The sequence below is a fragment of the Triturus cristatus genome, chromosome 6 (assembly GCF_964204655.1).
Source record: "Triturus cristatus chromosome 6, aTriCri1.1, whole genome shotgun sequence".
NCBI lineage: Eukaryota > Metazoa > Chordata > Amphibia > Caudata > Salamandridae > Triturus > Triturus cristatus.
The window spans coordinates 1,279,599,289-1,279,620,737 of record NC_140589.1 but is presented as its reverse complement, the minus strand read 5'-3'; the positions used below and the strand labels follow the sequence as shown (position 1 = coordinate 1,279,620,737).

General features: G+C 42.9%; 1 protein-coding gene across 1 annotated transcript in view; it reads right to left on the bottom strand.

The window, feature by feature from the left end:
- Positions 1–13,409, bottom strand: part of PACRG (parkin coregulated) — a 1,191,188-nt gene extending 1,177,779 nt beyond the window's left edge. The window contains exon 1 of the mRNA XM_085612225.1: positions 13,066–13,409. Within this exon, the coding sequence (XP_085468351.1) occupies positions 13,066–13,206 (141 nt within the window). The 5' untranslated portion in view covers positions 13,207–13,409. The remainder of the gene's footprint in view (positions 1–13,065) is intronic.
- Between the last annotated feature and the right edge of the window lie 8,040 nt (positions 13,410–21,449).

Below are 21,449 nucleotides of genomic sequence, written 5' to 3'. Positions count from 1 at the left end.
AGTAGGGACAAGTATCAAGGGTGGGTTTATGGACCCCACTCCAGGCACAAGTTTCCACCCCTGCTGCTTCACTCCTTCCTCCTTCACTGTTGTGCTCCTCTCTCTTCACCAGTCAGGTGCCAACTGCCAGCTCCAACTGCCAACTGCCTCTCTTATCCTCCCAACATTCTAAACGGTCTCCAACTGTCACAGAGTTCTGGAGTCTCCTGGAATGTTCTGGAAGGTGCTGGTAGGTTCCAGTGGATGCTGGTGATGTCACAGGTGGCCACCATCTTGTGCTCCAGGCCCTCAGACAGAAGTTTCAGGGGTAGCTAAAATGGCTCCCTGAATCTGCAGCAACACGAAAAAGTCTGGTGGTTCCCAAAAAGGAAAAATTCAAACAGGGTTTGAGGCAAAAGTGGGACAAAATAAATAATGATGAGGAGGGACCACCCAAAGGGCTGACAGGTCTAACACCTTGCAAAGGGTTACATGCTCACCCGCAGTAAAGCAGAAAGACTCAAAGACCTTGTGTTGTCCCAAAAACACAGAGGGCAAGACTGAGGGAGCCAACACATACTTCACAAATGCAGCAATTAAAATAGTCTACTCACTGGGATCACTGAATTAGCCCTCTAAGTGGCTTAGGTAGGTTAAGGTCTAGATCAAGGCACACTACAGTGCTGCTTTTGAAGGCAGTGAGTGAAAGTTGGGAGGATCTTGATGCTGCCGCAATAAATTAAAGCTGACTCTAGAAGCAATAATCCAGTTAAACTGATGAACTGCATGGGTGCGTCACTCATAAAAACCTAAACACATCTCTTATGTTATCATTTTTATGACTTGATAATGATTGCTTCACATAATTCAAGCATGTTTGAAATGTTCCATAGAAAACATATGTCTGGCCCTCACAAGATCTCAACCTCATTCAGGAAATTATGAAAAATTAATCTGTTAAACCTCTTCTTGAACTAATTTGGAACTTTGACAAATCCCGTGATTTGGCATACATCTTGATGTTCCCAATGATATTCTAACGTTTCACTCTACAATGTTTTTGTAGGCAGCAATACATTTGCTTAAGCTCAAATAGAAAACCTGTAAATAAAATAAAAAAACATCATGCCAAAATATTGATCATAAGCTTCAGAGTCAAGTTCTATCTATTCTCATGACTGTCTCATAGTGAGATTTACCATCAAAATCAACACCATCAAGAATGTAGACCACACAGAACCCTACACATCCCAATTTGCTCAAACTCACATCAGGGATATTGGCTCAATGTTGATGTTTCCTGTTGGTGTCTTTCAAACTGTTGCACCATCCTGAGTCCAAAATCCGATGTAAGACACATATACCTGATTTACAGCTCAAGAACGTGCATAGTCACACTGTATCTCATGTTTAATTGTTTAATTCTATAAATACTCAAAAAAGATGGATTAAAAAAAGAAATCAAGATTGTAGACCAGTCATTGAGAGTGTCTAATAAAGTTACAATCTTCCTGTTGAGTTTGTCAGTAAACCTCCCAGAAAGGAATATACTTTAGTGTCTCTACTGAACATGCTACCGGTTTTCATTACCCTTTCCTGAACCGTGGGCCCAGGTTATAGCAATAGAAACTGACAGGAATTACAGTATTTACCATTGAGGCCAGGGCAGGGCAGAGCAGAGTGGATGGGAGTAAGATATTAAGCACCTTTTGACACAACCCAATTCCCTCCAGGCAGGCAACATCAGCCCACTGCCCAGAACGTCTTTAGACTAGTTTAGAATGGAGGCAATAATTAACCATTCATTGCATCCAATAACTGCTGTTAATTTCTCTCTCTGCAATGATGGGCCCTGAACCATCGGCAAGGGCGCATACATAAACAGTTAATATTCCCCATTCACCAATGGCAATGAGGATAGGAGCAGTGTTCCTCCCCACCCCACCTAAAAAAGGACCTCAACAGGAGCATTAACCACAACTCACGAGGAGCTCCTGAAAAAAGGCTCCCCAGGCGGGCAGTGCTCATCTGCTTTTATTTAACTCTTTACCAAAAGCTCATGTTTCAGTCTCCTGTCCCTCCTCTTGCCTCACCACAGAGAAAGCCCAAATGGACACACAAAAGTAAGGGGGGGAAAACGGCCATGTTTGTTTCTTTTCTCTGACTGCCACGTGGAGAAAGGGCTCATGTTCTCCCTCAGCAAGATAATGGGTCTTCTTTCTACTTTAAAAAAAAATCAAAACTCACATTCCTGTGTGTGGCTTCTCCATGTGAGTTTTGAGGAAAAAAGTAGAAAGAAAAGCTGCGGATCACAAGATGCCCAGAGAAAAAGAAGAGGCGCACAGCTCCAACTCTCGGTGCACTTTTTGTGTGGAAGTAAATATTGCAGCTGAGGGATATGCTGGGAAAGAGGTTTAGAGAGACAGTACAGCCTGAGCACAGCGGAGGGATGGCCTGGATGCTGGCAGCCAGGGGAGCAGTAGCTATAGCCAGCAAAGAGAGCATGCAGATAGGTCAGCTCCCAACTGGAGTTCTAGTATTAGTTATCGTATTCAGTATCATCTTTATTGTGTAATTACTCAAAATCATTACAAAGATATTTAAAAATGGAAAGCACCAGTAAAAATATAACATATGACAGAAATGCCAATACATTGGCTAGAGGCATTAAAAATTGCACTTATTACATTTGAAACATTAGCAACACAGAACTTTAAAACCCAAAAGAAATCAGCCTTATCGCTTGTGATTTAGTAAACATGCAGGGGCACTCTATGCACATACATAAATGTAAGTGTAGGATGCCCTGGTGCACAGACTGTGCACTGACAAGGCCCAATGTAACCAAGCTATTCGATGAAGAGCGCCGGGATAAGGCTCCTACACATGATAGTTCCAGGAAACCAGGCCATGGCTTAACGTGCCCGTTCCCAGAGGGGGAACTTTCGGTTTAAAGTGCCACGTGGTGGTCATGATATGCATGCAATCTATTTGCTTAAAGTGCCACATGCTAGTTCAAAAGTGCATAGAAGGCATACGTAACAATAAAGTGCTGCGTGCCCTGTAGTTAAAATATCACAAAGTGAAACCTAGTGCATCAAGTCGTGGCTGTCATTAGCCTTCACACTAAGTTGCTGAAAGGATTTCCCATGTCCAACCCCTCAGTTGGTGAGCAGCGCGCTGGAGTCTTCCAGCTTCAGCAAAGAACTTGCATATCTGTGCTAGTTCCATTGGAACCGCAGTAGTATACATGTATGTCAACGCCTCTTTGCAAGTCCTTATCCCATTTTGCTGAAAGATTGTTCTTAAGTGCATTCGCCTCTAGTGTGGCATTGCAGGACAACAGCACAAAATATGCTCAGCCAATTCAGATTGGTGTTGGCACAGATCATTGCTTATGCCCAGCAGGAGTATTTTTCCAATGGAGCCTATATTCCCATATGGGCAAAGTTAGAAGCCTGGTCCGCAGTATGTTCTGTAGGGCTTGTCGTCCCAAAGCCGCTTTCAAATATAGTTGGCATGAGATGTCAACATGCGATTTGGCGAGAACCTCTGCGCCAGGCATGTTTCCAATTTGTTCTATGTCCTGCTCCCTTGATACACACTTGCCTAGCACATTTACCAGCCTCTTTAGTCTATCCATTGTTATCTATGGATCTGTTGTGCACGTTAGGGACAAGTTAGTATTAGTCATACTATGCTATTTGCCCGTATTGGTATTGTGTAATAATTCAAAATGTTATCAATAGTTGGAATAAAAATCAAGTATTCACACAACTGCCTGAATTAAAGATAGGTATGGAGAATATAGTAAACGGATCTTAGCCCTTCTAAACCATGCTCTCTCTACATCCAATTCTCTTGGCTCAGCAACCTGTAGTTTAAAACCTAAACAGTGCATCTGCTTCAAAATCTCAAGCCCACCTTATAATGCACCATTGCACAGTACTACCACTCGTTCACGGCCACACAGCACTGACCAGCTTCTCCTTGACTCTGAAGCACAGCTTCTTTGTGATTAAGGTCTCAGAACTAGCTCCAGTTTTCAAAGGACAGATCATCACTCCAAGCAACTATCCCAGTTGTGCAGGAATGTTAGCACATCACACATTAGGCACTGCTATCCTACAGCCCACATCCCTTGACATGAGCTTCATAAGTAATGATAAGTAATGTAATCATTATTCGCTGTCCAGAAAGCATCAAGTATGGATAAATTATATTTAGGTGGTCACTACTCTTCCTAGATCACTGCAAGGAATCCTGTTGGCTTTCCCTTCCCACAAATGTTAGCTTGCTGTTACTCTTAATTTGACCTAGACTCAGGCCCCAACCTGAACAAACCTAAAATGTTGATATTCTGTCGAGCGGTCATGCCTAGTGATTTTTCAGCGTCTATGAAGAATAAAGCATTAAAAATCACAAGTAAATGCCTCGTGGCTTAAGAATGTATCTACTGCCAAACACGTGGGTGTGTCACCCTTGGCACAATCCAGACCCTATGTAGGGTTATTCAATTTCTCCAAAATAACCAGATTACACCAAATTTCATACTTAATTGTCTTAAGAGATTCACAGAACGTCGTTACCCGGAAACAGTTTTGGATCAAGCCAAACACCGCTGCCAGCTGAAAACTCGCAGTGAATTACTCATCAGCAAAAACAAAGCAGCACAAAACCCTATGGTCATAGTATAAAATTTTCAACAATGAGTGGTTCATATAAGAGAATAATTAAACGTCATTGACCGATCCTAGTGATGGAACCTGATTTAAAACAATTGTTCATTGAAGATCCCATTTTTGCATATAAGAGAGGCAAAAACCTAGGAGAAATTTTGACAAGTTCCATTGAGTGTCATGAACAATTTAAACCCAAAATAACATAATATAAGGGTCCACCATCACTCACCCCAGAAGGGGAACAAAAATTAGTTTGAAGGTCACTGGCTCGTGTGACATCATGAATGTCATCTACTTATTAAAGTGCCCATGTGAAAAAATATATGTAGGCAAAAATGTAACAAAAATCAAGGTTAGAGTAAATGAACACAAAAGTAATATCAGAACAAAAAACATGAAATCAGCTGTAACTTGTCATTTCCTAGAACAGAACCACAATATTAGCCAACTAAAAGTCCTCGTTCTTAAGTTATTGAAAAACAGGAGGGCAGAGACAACCATAACTATTTGCTGCAACGAGAGAATTTCTGGATTAGACATCTAGATGCACTAAAACCTCACAGGATGAATGGAAGGATGGAATTCCAGTGTTACCTATAAACTGTACTTCCGTTAATTGATTGATTGATCGACTACATAATGTTTAATATTTTTCGAGTGCTCTTGTACTTTTGCTGACTGAGTGATTGACCGATAACATAATTTTTATTATTCACACATGATATCTACATCAACCTGTGTCGTTATATGTTCTTTGATACTTTTCTAGTTTCCTACTTTATCACATATTTGACATTATGGAATTTGATGATTGGTTCTTGCACTTTTTCAAGTTTTCACTATTTTTATTCCACACTCTAATATGGCCGCTCTCAGGTATCCCTATCCACATACTTTTTGGTTTTAGGCCATCGTCTATGTTTTAACTTTAATAGTTGATGGGCACGCGAACATCGCGTTTCGCTACACCCGACTAATGTAGCATGTCATCACGGAACACTAACTGCGTTCACTCATAAACGCACAGAGAGAATCGCCTTTTGAAATTTCGGGTTACCTCTCTTTTGGGGAACCCAGCGAGTTTTAGCTTTATTTTTATTTTCTGTCTTTACTATCGAATTGCCACCATTGTTAAAACTGGTGTTTCCACCACCCGGGGAGCACAGCAAAGTACTCATTCATGCAAGCGAATACCTCAGTTCACGATACTTGATATCACTCTGTTTGAATAATGGGCACACAACCTTTTCACTCTCATAACTTAGTGAGCACAAGAATTTCCTTAATTGCGTTAATAACTAAGACACCTGTTTCCATTTAGCCTTACGTTCCTGACCAGAGCACGCTACCCAGTGAGCACATCGCAAATTAAATAATTACTACAAGATTTATTCAAACTTGAAAGTTATGCGCGTAACACACCTATTGCTATTATTAGTGCCAAACACCACAATGAAACTGCATGCAGATAATAATAGATAAGTGATCAAAAGAAAGGTAGTATAGGGTTATACACCTTCTCTAAATCTTAGTACTATTTTAACCCAGAGACTTGTACTATGATCTAAAATCACAAAAGTGTGATTTTTCCAAATAGAATATATTTTGCGGACAATAGTTTGAGTGGTTATCCATGTCTGAATAGCCCTAATTGCTAGAGCATCCGTAGGTAACTGTGCATGTCTGCTTTGACTTAATGATGGAGAAGAGAGGAATGCTGAGATGGACTTTAATAGAAGGGCAATGCACAATTCACCAAGACATGGGGTTAAAAACTATGGAAAGATTAAAAGTAACTGTCTTGGAAACAGGTCAGAACTGCTTTTGATCTGACATGAGAGGAGCAGCTGCCTTCAACAAAGCTGGTCAGACTATGGAGATCCAATCGATATTTTTCGGCAGGGACTTACTCTTGAATTTTGAGAAGTAAGACATTCTTACTCATGGTTAGTGGAAACAACCTTGCATATATCTGTAATTTTATGACTGTATCCCTGATGGTTGCATTGTGAGGGAAAGCTTACACTCTACACAGTAGGCCTGAGTTGGTTATGGGGAAAAGCTGTTAATAAAGGCAATAGATGTGATTTGTTCGATGTGCAAAGTTATGTCGAATGCCACATGTTTGATCTGCTTATTATGAAAAGTTATGACAAAGGCAGAGGCCTACCTTATTCATTGAGAAAAGCATTTGTTAAAGCTCATAGTCCCTTAACAGTGGATTGTTAGTACAAGCACACTGTGTTACAGGCTGTAAATGGGTATTTTGTTATATGAAATCTCACAGACTACCTGAGTAGTAAAGGGTTTTGGTATTGGTCACCTCCTCTGACAAACCCTCGGGATAGAGGTAATCCACTGTCATAATCCTTGTTAGGCTATTTTGAGAGGGTTGGTATACTGTTTTGCCAACTGTACTTTTGTACATATTTGTAATTAGATAACTGAATGCATGACGGTTGCCAGTGTTTGTGTAATTCAGCAGGCCTGTCTTGGTTATGATGTCAAACGAACTGTAAAGGCTATGGACTTTCTTGTTTCGTTAGGAAACATTATGTCATATTCCATAGGTTTGAACTGTTCAATATGAACATTTATGACAAAGCCAGTAGCTTGACTTAGTTATTGTGAAAACCATGTGTTAATGGGAATAGGCTATTATTTGTTTTATTTTGTACATATCTGTAATTTAATTACATTATACCTGATGGTTGCAGTTTGGGAAAGTTAATGCTCAATACAGTAGGCCGGAGATGGTTATGGTGACAAGACAATAAGAGAAGCTATATGCCCAATTGGTTCATTGTGAAAAGTTATTTCAGATTCCATAGGTCTGATCAGTTAAATAAGAAATGTTATGACAAATCCAGTAGGTCTTATTGATGTGCAATGAAACAAATATATTCAAGGCAATAGGCCTTTAAGGGTGGATTGTTACTGCACCGTGTTAAAGCTTGCAGACATGTATTTTGTTACACAAAGTTGCACAAATTACTGTTATAGGCCTGGACTGTGGTGTTGGTAAGCCCCTTTGACAAACCCTAGTGGTAGGCAATTTGCACTGTAATAATTCCTTCTAGAATCCCTACGGAAAGCCAGACAGGATTAGTTGCTTGCCATGATTTCGTAAAAAATAAAAACATGAAAAATACATACATACATACCAATATCCACACAGAAGGGCTTAGTGTCAGCCCTCTTCTGCCATTGGTCTCTGAGTGTCATTTACACTCTGCTTCAATCCATGACAGCAAACAGCATTGGGCAATGTGTTCACCACTTCAGCCATTGTTTCTCTTGCCCTATGTTGGCATTTGCCTGATCACATCTGCATACTACCTGAAAAACAGTATGTTTCTTTGCCATTTCTTCAGTTTTCCATGTTTTTATTTTATGGGCCCCCTTTCATTTATTTCCTTCTCCAATTTTAATTTTCGTTTTTAGGGCTTAATGTAGCTCTCCAGACAGTGCTAACGGGGCATTTGCTTGCCACTAATTTCATGTGTAGTGTGATGACACATCACATACAGTACCCTTGTGTAGCGGCCTCACGCTGCTGTGTTGAATTGTATTTTTTATTCCAACCATGTGCCCATCCTGTTTAGGTGGCAGAATGTCTTCTTTTTTCTACTTTATTCTTTTAATTTATCTTGCATAACATTTAGTGTTTTTGTGGTTGTGCAAGTGAGTACAAGAATGAGTCAGTGGGGCATGAATGGATATATAAGTCCAAGGATAAGTGATAGAGTGTGTGGGTAATGACTTACTGAGAACCAAACCCAGCAATGACTGAAGAGACACTTAATTTATAAGCCAGGCCTATTGGCATTGCCAATGCTTGTTCTGTTTGAGAGTAAACTGTGCAGTATGAGTCCAGCTAAACAGTTATTCTCAATGTGTTTAAAGCCTATTGTTTTCCCTATGCAAATGCGGGTGATAGTGTTTGTAAACATTTACATCACCATACGATCATAGACAGCATATGCAAAAGTAAAGAGATTGGAGACAGATTTATAAGAGTGTTTTGTCAGACACAAAGTGGAGAGAATATGGTCACTCGTTGGTATCAACTTAAACGTTATGGCCCCGATTGAGGAAGGTACTTATGTGTAGTAAAGTTACGAATGCAGAGTCTTCACACTCGTGGAGGAGTCTCTGCACTCGTGGCAGAGTCTACACACTCGTGGAGGAGTTCCGCACTCGTGGCAGAGTCTACACACTTGTGTTGGATTCTTCGCACCCGTGCCGTAATCTCCACAGTTGGTGCGGAATCTCTGCACAGCGCACTACAGAGAGTGCGCAGTGCGGAGATTCCACCAGGAGTGCAGAGTGTCCGCACTCGAAACTTTACTACATATAACCTTTGAGAATCAAGCCCGATATTTGTGAAAGTCATTGTGAACAAGAGAACTCTCAATGAACTGAGTGAAAGAGGTCATGAGTAGTCAGTGGTCCGAGGAGCCTTGTGTCTATGCTACCCATCAACTCAAAAGTTCAAGAGGGCTCCAAAACGACGAGTGGCAGCTCTCTAGTTATGCCAACTAAGATGGACATTTGCAGTGTGTTTATATGTAGTTAATATAGTTGTTATTGTTCTTAATCATAAGGGTCATTTATTCAAAAAGAAGCTGCAGTGGCAAAGTAGGTGTTTTTTTTATTTTGTGATGAGTATGAAGTAGAATTCTGGTAATTTGGATGTTGATGAAACATGAGCAAGATTTTTTATTATATAATTTTAAGCCGCCCAGGGGATACCATGTGATCCCCATATTCCAGGGGTCTTCAAACTGTGGGGCGCGACCCCCAGGGGGGCCGTGGAGTGATGCAAAGGGGGTCGCGCCTTCCCAGTCACACTTCTGCCCAGGCCCACGGGCTTCAGCCCCCCCCCCACCTCTTCCCCCATCCTGTGTCTCAGCCCGGGCTGCTGCAGTGAAACTTGAGCTGCAGGGGGCTCAGCGAGCAGTGTCTGGAGTCTTATCTCCGGCACCCCCGTGTTTTTCACAGGTCTTTAAAGACCATTTGGATTTTTACATGCCTTTGCAAACTGGTTACAGAGGCTTAGGTTTTTTTCCTGGTTCCAGTACCCCCTGGGTCCCCACTCAGCCTATTCCTTTCATTTGTATTTTACATTTACTGCTGTAGTGTGAGAATGCATTTCAAGGAAAGGAATACAAAGTAGGTTTGCCAAAAGAAAAATGCCTGTCGTGTTTTGTTTAAAGAGCCTGCAAAGATCTCCTCTTGGAACTAAATAGACTTAGAAATAAAAAAGTATGTATGCATTTGTTATGTGACTTTTCTGTCTTTGTTCTCTTTAATTATCAGTCATGGATCATTGAGGCAGCCCTAGAACACAATTAAAAGTGCTTTCTATTTATATTTGCTGTTGGAAGTATGCACAGATAAGTGCTGAAAATACCGCTTTAGGTGACTTCTTTTTTTTTTAACCGACTGGGCCATCAAAATAATCTGCTGGCAACCCTAACCATAGGACTGGAAGTTTGTTACAGGATCAGCACATTATTTATTTCCTTCAACCCTCGATCCCCGATTAATGCCGCAATAGTTTAAATTAGATCTTAAACTCTACGCCGCCGTCAATAACATGCTGAGTTACTTCATGGGTCTGGGAATGCACCCTGCATTCAGACAACTCATTCCTCATTCTCGCCCCTTATTTTCACGCTCACCCGGCACCCACAGCGATCACAATGCACTCACACTGATCACCATGCACTCGCACCATTCACCCGCTCACCTTGCACTCACAGTGATCACTCTGCACTCACAATGCACTTGTGCTGCTCACCCTATACCTCAACCTGCAGTCACACGAGTAGACTACTCATCCTGCACTCATGTTACACTTCAATCACCCGTTCCCCTCACTGCTCAATATGCAACTCACTCAAACAAGCCCATCAGTAATCATACATTCATACATCCCATTCTGAACTTGCATCCGCACCCAAATTCATTCGCCACCTCACTCACCCTGCAGTCACTCCTCTTTTCCTACTCACTGTTGCATCGCTCACCGTGCACTCACATGGGCACTCTTGTCACCCACACAGTGCAGAGGCTTAATGTGCCTGCTACAAAGAATATGTACCATGCAGATCCCAGAAATGAGTGTGAGTAAACTATGAAATGTTTGTCAGAAAGGTGCTATAGAGAGATGCGGTGCATTGTTGGTGAGTGGCAGTGAAGGAATTCATGGAGAAGGAGGAAACGGGGGTGGGGCATCAAAAAAGATTGATAAACCGGGTTTCGACCAGCGTTAGGACCAGCCCTGACTGGGAGTGTTAGCCCCCCCCCCTCTGAAGCTCTGGTCTAGTGGCTCCCCTGCTTCTGCCTATTATTATTTACATCTGTAATGCACTACTGTTACAAAAAGATGTCCTGGGGCTAATAACCATCTACTGCCTGAAGGCAAATGAGAAACACACAGAAGGAGAAGGAGAACCAGCCAAATGGGGTAACCTACAGAGCATAGAGAAAGGTTTTTATATCTTCCTAAAGGATAATAGATTCTTGGTGGAGCGAAGCAAAGGAGGGTGCACATTCCATAACTGCGCGGCCTGCACCAAAACAGCGAGACAGACAATTCATGCCTTCTTGAATTAGGGAACAATAAGCAGAGTGGCACCTGCCGAGAGGAGCATACGGGTCCGTGCCGTATGCATGGTGATGAGAGGATGAGAGAGGACAGCAAGGGAGTGAGAGAATTTCATTGAAGAGGTCAGGGATGAGTAGAAATGTGAATTGCCGAAGAGAAGTGTGGACACACAAGAAGTGAGTGTGATCCAAAGGTGAGGGCTACTGTTAGAACAAAGGGGAGATGTGAAAGAGGAATGGGGGGACTGCTGAGGTTTAAGATACAAATAGACAAAAATTTGAATGGACAGACGAGGTGAATGAGAAGTGCTGAGGGGCACGGGAGGTGACAGGGCCAGAGAGGCCATGAGATAAATGTGAGAGACTGTTAGAGATGAGGGCAGTGAAAAGACAAAATGGCAAGAGGTGATTAAAGGTGAAGTGAGAGGTTGAATGGGGAGAGTTCAGAAGTTGTAAAAAGGGGTGAAAGAAAATGGCCTGCAAAGTGAGAGAGGGATCCGGGGTAAGGAGAGGAGAGAGGGATAGAAGGGAGGGGGTGAGAGGAAAGCTGCATGGGTAAACTGCTTAACTCTGCACAAGACCCCCAGGGTTTTAAGGGACCCCTGCTACTCCCGTCCAGGGTCAGGTGAGCTTCTAATGTGGCAGCACGTATTCCTGCAGAGTGGAAGGGCCTTCACAAAGGTTGACTTGAAATCTTTCTGATGATAATTGCTATATTTTGGTTATAAATGGGTACTGATTGGGTGAAATCTTTCCTCAGTGTTACTGTGTTTAACAAATGTCAAAATAATGAAGCAATGCTATCCCAAAATACGCAGCATCACATAACCTCATTTACATTTTCATCCCACGCGATTTAGTCAACAGGTTTAGACATTTTTGTCAGGAGGGGGTCCTTACGCCTCAAAATGTTGACAGGGGGTCTCGGCATCCAAAAGTTTGAAGACCTCTGCCATATTCAGAGTAACTCCTTTCACCTACCCGCTGTGTTTAATGCAAAGTCTTCCTATTCAAGAGTCACTGTGTCAGCAGAAGTTGTTCGGGCAGGTGAGCGCTTTGATTGTGCTCCATGGAAACCACAAGTAAATGTAAGCATGTGGGCACACAACTATAGGCCGTGTAGCTGGAATGTGTAAGCCTTATTTAAACGTAGATGGGCTGTGAGAAGGGTCCTTAATTAAGAGCTAATGCTTTTTAACTGTCTTGCTCATTGACTGCCTCCTAAACAGGGCATAGTACATGAAACCTGTCTCCGTTTTTGTATAATTAACCGTAAGTAGGCCATATAGCGTCAATGTCTACTCTCTGGATATAACGTGTGAGCTGGTCAGAATTAGAAATTTGCTGTTCAACTACCTGGAGAGTCGATTATACGGTTTCCAGATGACTCCTTGTCACTGGGAGACATTTTCCACCCTGAACTTAGACTATCTCTCTAAGAATCGAAACTATTATTGGGACCCAAATTCAAGGGAATGTGAATCGAATTGAGCCTGTAAAGGTATATCTCACGTTGAACGCTAATATTCGTTTTATTCCAGGCTGGGGTAGCCATTTCTAACCCAAGAAACAGGCGTCCATGGTTACAATAGCTGGATTGGGAAGGAAAGAGATAATAAAAAGGATGTGGAGACGTGATCTTCCCTTCTCTGTCACAACAACACTCCGATTAAAATGCACAACTCTAACGCCTCTATGCAGAGGGGGCTGTTACACACTTTTATCCCACCACTGTTTTTGCTGATGATTACAACACTGTATGGGCTGGGGGAAGCTGCTATTCACTCACCACCGAATTCTTCATGAGGGCTCTGACAGTGAAGGCCTGGGGGTGCTTGCTACTGCTGCCCGCAGCCTCCCTCCTGAAGGCGGCCTTCTCGGGGGCTGCTTTCACCTGCGGTTGCTTCTGCTGTTGTTGCTCTGCAACCATCTCTGTCTGACCACCGGCCTCGATCCTGAGGGCTAGCAGGGTGCTGGGTTTCGGGCTCCCGGGCGGCGGGTGGCAGGGTCGGATGGACTCGGGGACCGGGGCTCGGTGCGAGGCTCCCGGCGTAGATCGCTCTGCCTTGGGCAGCGGTAACCGTCTGCTGCTCTTACCTGCGATAGCAACGCACGCCGCGCACTGACCGTTGCTAGGCGACCAGTCAACATTCTTTTGGAGCCTCCCAGTTTCCGCATTACCCCACGGACTTCGCTTCCCATCAGACACTGGGCCTTGTCGCGTGCCTGTGCCCGCGCGTTCTTCTGTCCTCTTGCTCTCCCAACGTACTTCTTCTGTGCTTTGGCAGCTTGTTTTGGGCCCCAAGGTATGCCGAGTCCCTTGTCCCTTATTGCCCATTCTAGTGTCGCCCTGTCCTAAAGCGTAACACCACAAGCACGGAAGGGCTACACTACCGTTTCCAAACATTCATTGCTACGTCTTAAGGAAATCACGAGAACATTAATAAACATTAACAGATATTTTGCGTGGCTGCCAAATGGTTCCATCATGTCCTCTGTGTCATCGTACAACAGTACTGTCGTTTTAGCAAACAGTACGTGCACCGTGACCCAGCGCACCCGGCCCAAAGATAAATCTATTCTTAACCTAATTTCTATTTACTCTCCCTCACTTGGCGCTCCGATGGATGGATCTTGCTCATCGCATTGAGGGATGCAGGACAGTAAGGTGTCAATGTTGGCTACTCAACGAGGAGCCGGAATTTGTAACCAACATATACATTTTTTTTTCCTATGTGCAAAAGGAAGTCAGAATCTCCTGAAGCAATTAGGGGATAGGATCCTTCAGACTAATAACTGTGATGCTGCTCTGCAAAACAGTAATAACAGAACCTGATGCTCTGTAAACAATATATGGCTGTTTCTGCTATAAATTTATAAATTATATATCTCAAACACAGTCCCTGTGGAAAGAATGGTTAGGTGGCTCAAGAGAGACAGTCGTTTAAATATTTCAAATAAAGTGTATACATTTAGTAAATATAATAGATGCATCAAACAATCATTTATAAAGTTAGTTGTTGAATTCAAATAAGCCAGTTGCATTGTGAAACTGCACATTAATACAGAGTCTAAAGGTAACTTCTCGAAGTCCATGATAAAAGATAAATCAAAGAAAGAATCTTAAGATTGGCAAGTTAAAAAAGGAGCCTGGGCAGGACCTTACGGGATATGGTTCTGCCAGAAGTCCAAAGGAAGTCTGCCAGGCAGGAGCTGCAAGAAAGAGTCGATAACGTTTTCCGCAGTCTCTAGCGATTCAGCCAGCAAGCCAATCAGCTCAAAATCAGCAAAGGGAGACTGAGACCAGAGAGCCAGCCCCATCTAAGGAGAATTTGATGTTATAGTTCATCAGTGCGGATGTAACACCCATAGTCACACCACCATCGTCCAACATTGAGGTAATTGTCAACTCATGAGGTGCAAAAGTGGCATCATGAACTAATTTTTCCATGCCAAGCATGTGAAATGACTGTCTGTTTCAGGCACACAAAAGGCAGTTTATTCCTGTACCTTTCCTATGTATTAGTTGCAAATGTCCGTTTAAAAAAAAAAATTATTGAGCAGAATAGGAAATATAAGTTAAAACAAACATCAATAAACATATATATACATACTAATACAGTTAATGCTATTCAAAACAGAAGATCAATACACAAGATCACCAATTTTTATCTAATGGGGGAATAATCAAGTCATAAAAAGTTAAAGTACATCTAGTAGAGTGCTACAAAACTCAACAAACTTATGTTCCCATTATCAGCGATAATCATCACCTGGATCATATATATTCAAGGGGAGGCCATTCTCCTAAATTAAAATGCAAGTGCAAATGCGATTGAGGTCGGAGAAATACAATTAAAAAATTGAACAGAGAAATTAGTGCAACTTACTAAAGTGCAAATGGAAGTGCAAATATACTTTGGAAGAAAAGTGCATACATCCGGTTCTCATAGGAGTATCAATATTTTTTAATAGAATATGTATCAAATCTCTTCACGTCTCATGGAAAAGTACAAACATTTTACATGAGTGAAAGCTAGAGCAAAATATCTTTCCACAGACACGAGAAAGTGCAAGCCTAAAGAATAAAGTCAAGTTAATTCATATTAAAGGCAGTAAAACAGAATTAATATACGTTTTCATTTGGAAATATGCAAGTGAAGCATTAGTGCAATTGTCTATTCAGCCAAAAGCCGTAGAATTCCATAAGATGCTTGTTAAATAGAAAATATAACCTGCTGCTTTATTTATTTGAAAACATATACGTGTACAATATGTGCATACAGTTAGTAATAATTTTCGTTTTAGGAAATTTGAGACTCCTCTTGTGTAAGGAACATGTATGGACAGTTTCAGCTTTCTAAGTCTAAGCATAGCAGATGTGCACCAACTTTTCAAAGTTCAATAGTGTACTTCAGAACTACTAGAAGAATAGGCTTTCGAGTATCTCACATTTAAATTCAACATGAAAGTCATTATAGTTGTGAATAATCCTAACAAAGTTTCATAACTATATTTTCCATACATTAATTATTATTTGAATTTGCTAACTTTATTACAGCATTCATGCCATAAAAGTTTCAACATCACCGCTGGCCGTACAGTAAAATATAAAAAAATAAGTAGGTAAAACATGTACATCGTCTTATCACTCTCTTGTCACAACTGATTGGATTCTGTAATGCAAGATTAAAAAAATAGACTCTAAAATACCAACTTTATAGAGAGAAACATTGAGCGATTGACAATTGGAAGACAGAATTTATGTATGTACGATTGTCAGCTGTAAAATAAATAATACATTAATACTTTTGAGTTTTCCTCCTGATGCCCAACATATGCCCTAAAAATGTAGCAACAGCACTGGCAAATAGGGGTCTGGCATACGATCTTAATATGTGCAGAGCAGATTTATAGTTGAGTGTTCCCAACTAACTGCATATTGGTTTGACCCACTTAGCTCGTGGAAGGGCATAGGCTGGACAAGCAAAAACTACATGGGTGACACATTCATTAGCAGCATTGCAACCAAAGCATGACCGAGTTGGCAACGAGTTATGGTGCTAACTACTAGTAAAGGTGTTCAGAGGGAGCATACCAATCCTGAACTGGATGTAGAGCTTTCTATTGGTTGGTACCTGGATGATGTCTAAATAGTGTTCCAGTGTACTGACTCATTTGGAATCCAAAAAACTCACTTGTAAGTCTCCCATGAGATGAATTGCTAGTCTCGGTTTGTATTACCCTTTCCCAGTTAAGTGTTTTCACAAGATCTTTGGAGGAAAAAGAGTCAGAAATAGAATTAGCCCAGGTATCTCGCAGCCCAATATCAGACAACAGTTTCTTCACATTACTGATCCAAGCTATCTTGATGGACTTATCCAAAGTGCTAACTTCCATTGGCGCATTAGCATAGGGAATCAATTCTGGTGTGAACATGAATCTGCTCCAAAATAGAAAGGGGCATAACTTTGCCTTATGAGCTATGGATTTCCTGCCCATATCCAACTTTAGAAGATGGGGTGGAGTACTTGGAGGTGTAAAGCACCAGGCTTCTCAAAAACTTGTGTTCAGTTCTAGACAGGTCATCTATTTTAGCAAACCGCCAAAGGTCGGCACCATAAAGGGCAGAGCTTGCAGTTTTGGTATCATAAATCTGTAGGGCGGCTGCGTCTGATTTGCTAGTCGTGGTGCAATGTTCCTTCAATAGTGCACCAAACATTTGCTTCTGTTTCAAGGGTATCTTGGTCACATGAGGTTTCCATGGCATGCTGTCGGATGATTTAATGCCTAAGTAGTCCTAGGTGTTTACCCTCTCAAGCAAAACTCAACCAAGGGTAGTCGTCCCCCTGTAGGATTTATGGGGGGTTATTGCCATATATTTGGTCTTCGTCATGTTGATCTCAAGGCCTCATAGATCACAGAAATCCTTGAACCGATTTAGTGACAGCTGAAAACCCCCTGGGATTTTAGACACTAACAGGTTGTCATCTGCAAATGAAAGGGTCACAATTTTTATGCCCCCTAGCAGGGGAGCATCTGCAGGATGGAGAGACTAAAATTGGACTATATTGTTCAAATAGAGGCAAAAGAGAGTTGGTGCCAACTCACACCCTTGGCGGACTCCCCTGTTGACATTAATTGGGTCAGTGAGCTGGTCTTGATCTCCCAACCTCACTCTAGCATAGTTTACCTCATGGGGGTGAATGACTAAAGATAAATTCTACAAACGTCCTTTGCCAATGGCAACCACTTTCCAAAATAAGAGGAGAAAACGAAACACCTGATCGATTGTTTCAGTCTTCTGTCTAAAGCTAGCTTGATAAGGTGTTAGAATATCATTATCGCTTATTCGCTCCTGGATCTTGGACAGGAGGGCTCGACAAAACACTTTTTTGATCGACTCAATAAGGCTAATAGGCCTATAGTTGCAATGTTGGTTCCTATCTCCCTTCTTGAATAGGGGAAACACTTCTGCATCCTTCCAAGACTCGTGATTTGGAGCATCCCCTGCTATGGCGTTTGAAAGTGACAGGATGTAGAGTGACAAATGTGCCCTCTCTTGCAAAAAGAGGTTGCCAGGTATGCAATCAGGGCCTTGGACTTTGGCTCAGACAATTGACTTAATGGAAGCCTGAATTTCACCCAAGGTGAATACGTTCTTGTTAACAGCCTGGGTTAGTGCAATTGGGGCTGATGACGAGGGAGTCGGACTATCGTTGGAATAACGGGAGTTGAAAAGATGGTATGAGACAGAAATATGATTCTCAGGAGAGGTCGCCCCATAACTCCACCCCACAAAACCAGGGACCAAAACCTTTTTAGATCTTTACAATCACAAGCTTCCTTGATAAGGCACAACCTAGTCTCATCCCATTCCCTTTTTGCGTTTGTCTTAGCATGCTTATAGGACCTCCTTCGAAATCATATGAGGGTCATGTCCTTAGATTTAATGGCCAGGGAAAGTGGAATTCTTGACTGTCTGCACTCCCAGTTAAAACTAGAGTTGGGTTCCCTTTTATTTGATCTAGGTTTGGACTTATGCACAGGCACAGTGAAATGGGACACCAACTTCTTGAAAAAGTGAGAATGTGCAGCTGAAAATGCATTCAGTCCTCCTTGCACCATGTCCAGAGCAGCAATCTCTGATGTACATGCTAACAGTTCCTGCTTAATAGACGAGCTTATCTTCCTGTGGTACCAAGCGTTGCCACTTAAGGCGCCGCTTATCGTTAGATGGAATCACATCCCAGGTTATCTGACAGTCACAGGAAGAACTGTGCAAAGTGACTCGTGGTGACAACAGGCTGAGATAGAGTGGGTTATGGTCAACATCAAAACTTGTACTAACAACCATATCGTCAACAATGTACCAAAGCCTCAAGTCTATCAGGATGTAATAAATGCGTCTCATGCCATTTCTTCTATTAAAAGTATTGGCTTCCATTCTATCCGATTTGGTTCTACTATTTGCAGCCCTCAACGCAAACTCTAGAGCCAGGGGCTTTAATTGAAGAGCAACTTAGGGCCATTTTTTAACAGGAGGTAGGTGTAACCAGGGAATTGACCATAGTTTGTCTTCCTCCACTTCTTCACACACATTGTCCCTGTCCAGAAGTTCAGAGGTGAGATTAAATTCACTGACTAAGATCAGAAAATGGTTGGCATGTCTTTCATCCAGGGGCTCCTCAAGTTTCAGCAGAGTTTTTGATGACCTAATTCTGTGGCAGTGACATTAGAAATGTCCATAGTAAAGCCTGTGTCGAACTCCCAAAATGTCCAGGCTATCACTGTAAAGGTGTGAAACTGAGCATTTGAGAGCAATCCTGACACAGATCAGCAAGCCCACAGCGGGATGCCCTGTTTTGTTGGAAATGGCAGGAAGACGATAGCTTAAGTAACCAGACCTATGGACTGGTTCTACACTCCAGGTTTCCTGACAGTGCAGATGTCAGGGTTTTTTATGAAATTGTTCCAGTGCAGCAGGGTCAATTTAGACTTCACCCCAGCTACATTCCATGAGAATACTGAAATGATGGGCGTGGCTTCAGATGAAAATGGGGAGGATGGACCTGCGGCTGAGTGGATCTCCGCTACTGAGGTACCAACAACATTTAAATGATTCCTCGTGTCCGCAACAGAGAGGGCAACTCAGGACCCTAATGTGTCCTGGCTGTCCAATCCAGTGTAAGAGCTACTACCCGGCACACAGTCCCTAGTGGGGCTACTTACAGACATTATACCCTCCATGGGGGCTTTGGAAACAGAGGGAAATAGAACTGGGAGAGAAAAGTCAGCAGCACTCATGACACTTTGGCTCTAAAGTCAATTTTTCTCACCCAGGACAGAGACATCACCTTGTTAGACAGTTTAGGGGGTGAGGAGCGAGTAACAATGCACTTACTACCGGTTGGTACTTAAATTGAATATTGGACCATGCAGGGGTACTAGTCCTATTCTTCCAGAGCTACCAGCCTGTCAACCAGACTCTTGTTCACCAAAAGTAATTCTATGTAGTCAGAGGAACTGTTTAGGGGCATTCCTATTCATGCTCTCATGATAACTTATCCTATTACAGACCGAAAGCCTCTCACATGGCAAACCCAATGGATCGCTTTATTCCTAAGGGAATCCTCCCCCTCATGTCCAAAGTGCAAAGTGATTTTTGGCACCACATTGACTTCATAGATTTTGTGAGGGGCAGAGGAAACAGAACACTCCTGTTCCATGAACTGCCTCCTAGAGGCGCTACTAGCCGGTGATACTACAAGATGGCCCAGTACTCTAAAAAGTGAGTGGCCCACACCAGCATGCCTTAACTCATTATGGGTTCCCAAAAGCCTCCTACCGGAGACAAAAGTTCTCACTATCATGCAAAATTCCAGGACAAGCAAAGGGAATACTTGCAGTGACAGTGGTTGGAAGGGGATTGAAAGTTTTGATAGTAGAGTTGCCTGTATTGGGGGGGGGGTCGCTACATTAGTTTGTATGCAGGACCTCTCTCTCCACACTAATAACTGTTTCACCAGACCAGTAAGGTCACTTTCCATGGATCTTAGGGCATCGATTTCCACCCCTAGGTCACTAATGTACGCATGTATGTCTAGTTGTGGAGGCGAAGGCCTGGTTGCTAGTCCTGGGGGATCCCCCTTACCCACCTGCCCCTCGGTATTCAGAGAATCATCATCTGAGTCTTGAAGAGGTAGAACCCAGTTACTACATGTGATGGCCAAGTAGGGGGGCCGGGTTCCAGCAAGGCACCAAGCCTACCATCTTTAGGACTCACTGCTGGGGAAGTACCAAGTTTCTGATCCCGAATGAGAGATTTCTTAAACATCGTTGGAATACGTTTTTGCTTGGCGGAGCCTACACCTGCTTGGAAGCACCTGGAGCTGGGGGACGGGTCAGCAACTGGCGAATCTAATATCTTCTCACATTCAACCAGAAGGCTATCTCTGCAAGCAAGCACACACTTCCCCCCTGCATGTTTCAAGTTCTTTTTGACTTTTTTGGCTTTCTTTACCACCACCCCATTCCGCTTATGGCTTTCTCTTGCCTGTCGCTGTTCTCAGATGTAACAATGACTCTACATGGGTCAATGCACACTCAAAGCTTAAAGCAAAACACAAAAAGCAGTGAATCAAAGTATTAAGAAGCTAGACTAGTCAGCCTGGAGGCACAAAATGTCCAATGGACTGTTCCTTTTCTCGGTTTGGTGGTCGGATAAGGCAAAGATCTCACACAGTGCCTTCAAGTGGTCAGAAGATAATCCTAGTGGGGTGGGTCAGCCTCTTCTGGGCTCTGACGGGCACAGACGAATCCCCCCTTGGCCTGGTCTTAGCCCGGTGCGTCCCGTGTAGCAGCGCTGATCCTCCAACGTAGGCAATTGGCGTTAGCTGATGGCAGGGCCGGACTGGCCACAGCGGGCACCGGGCAATCCCCCGGTGCGCCGCACGGGTGGGGGCCGGCTTTGGGCCCCTGGGGGCCGATTTTGTTACAGGGCCGTTTTCACAGCACAGCTGTAACAAAATCAGCCGAAAACCGGCCCTGGCAAAGAGCTCGGTGGCTGCGGGAGGGGGAGGGGGGTGGGGGGGTGGGGGAGGTGCGCCTGCAGAGCACTTTGCCAGGGCCGGTTTTGGTTCCCAGTCCGGCACTGGTTGATGGGCATGCAAG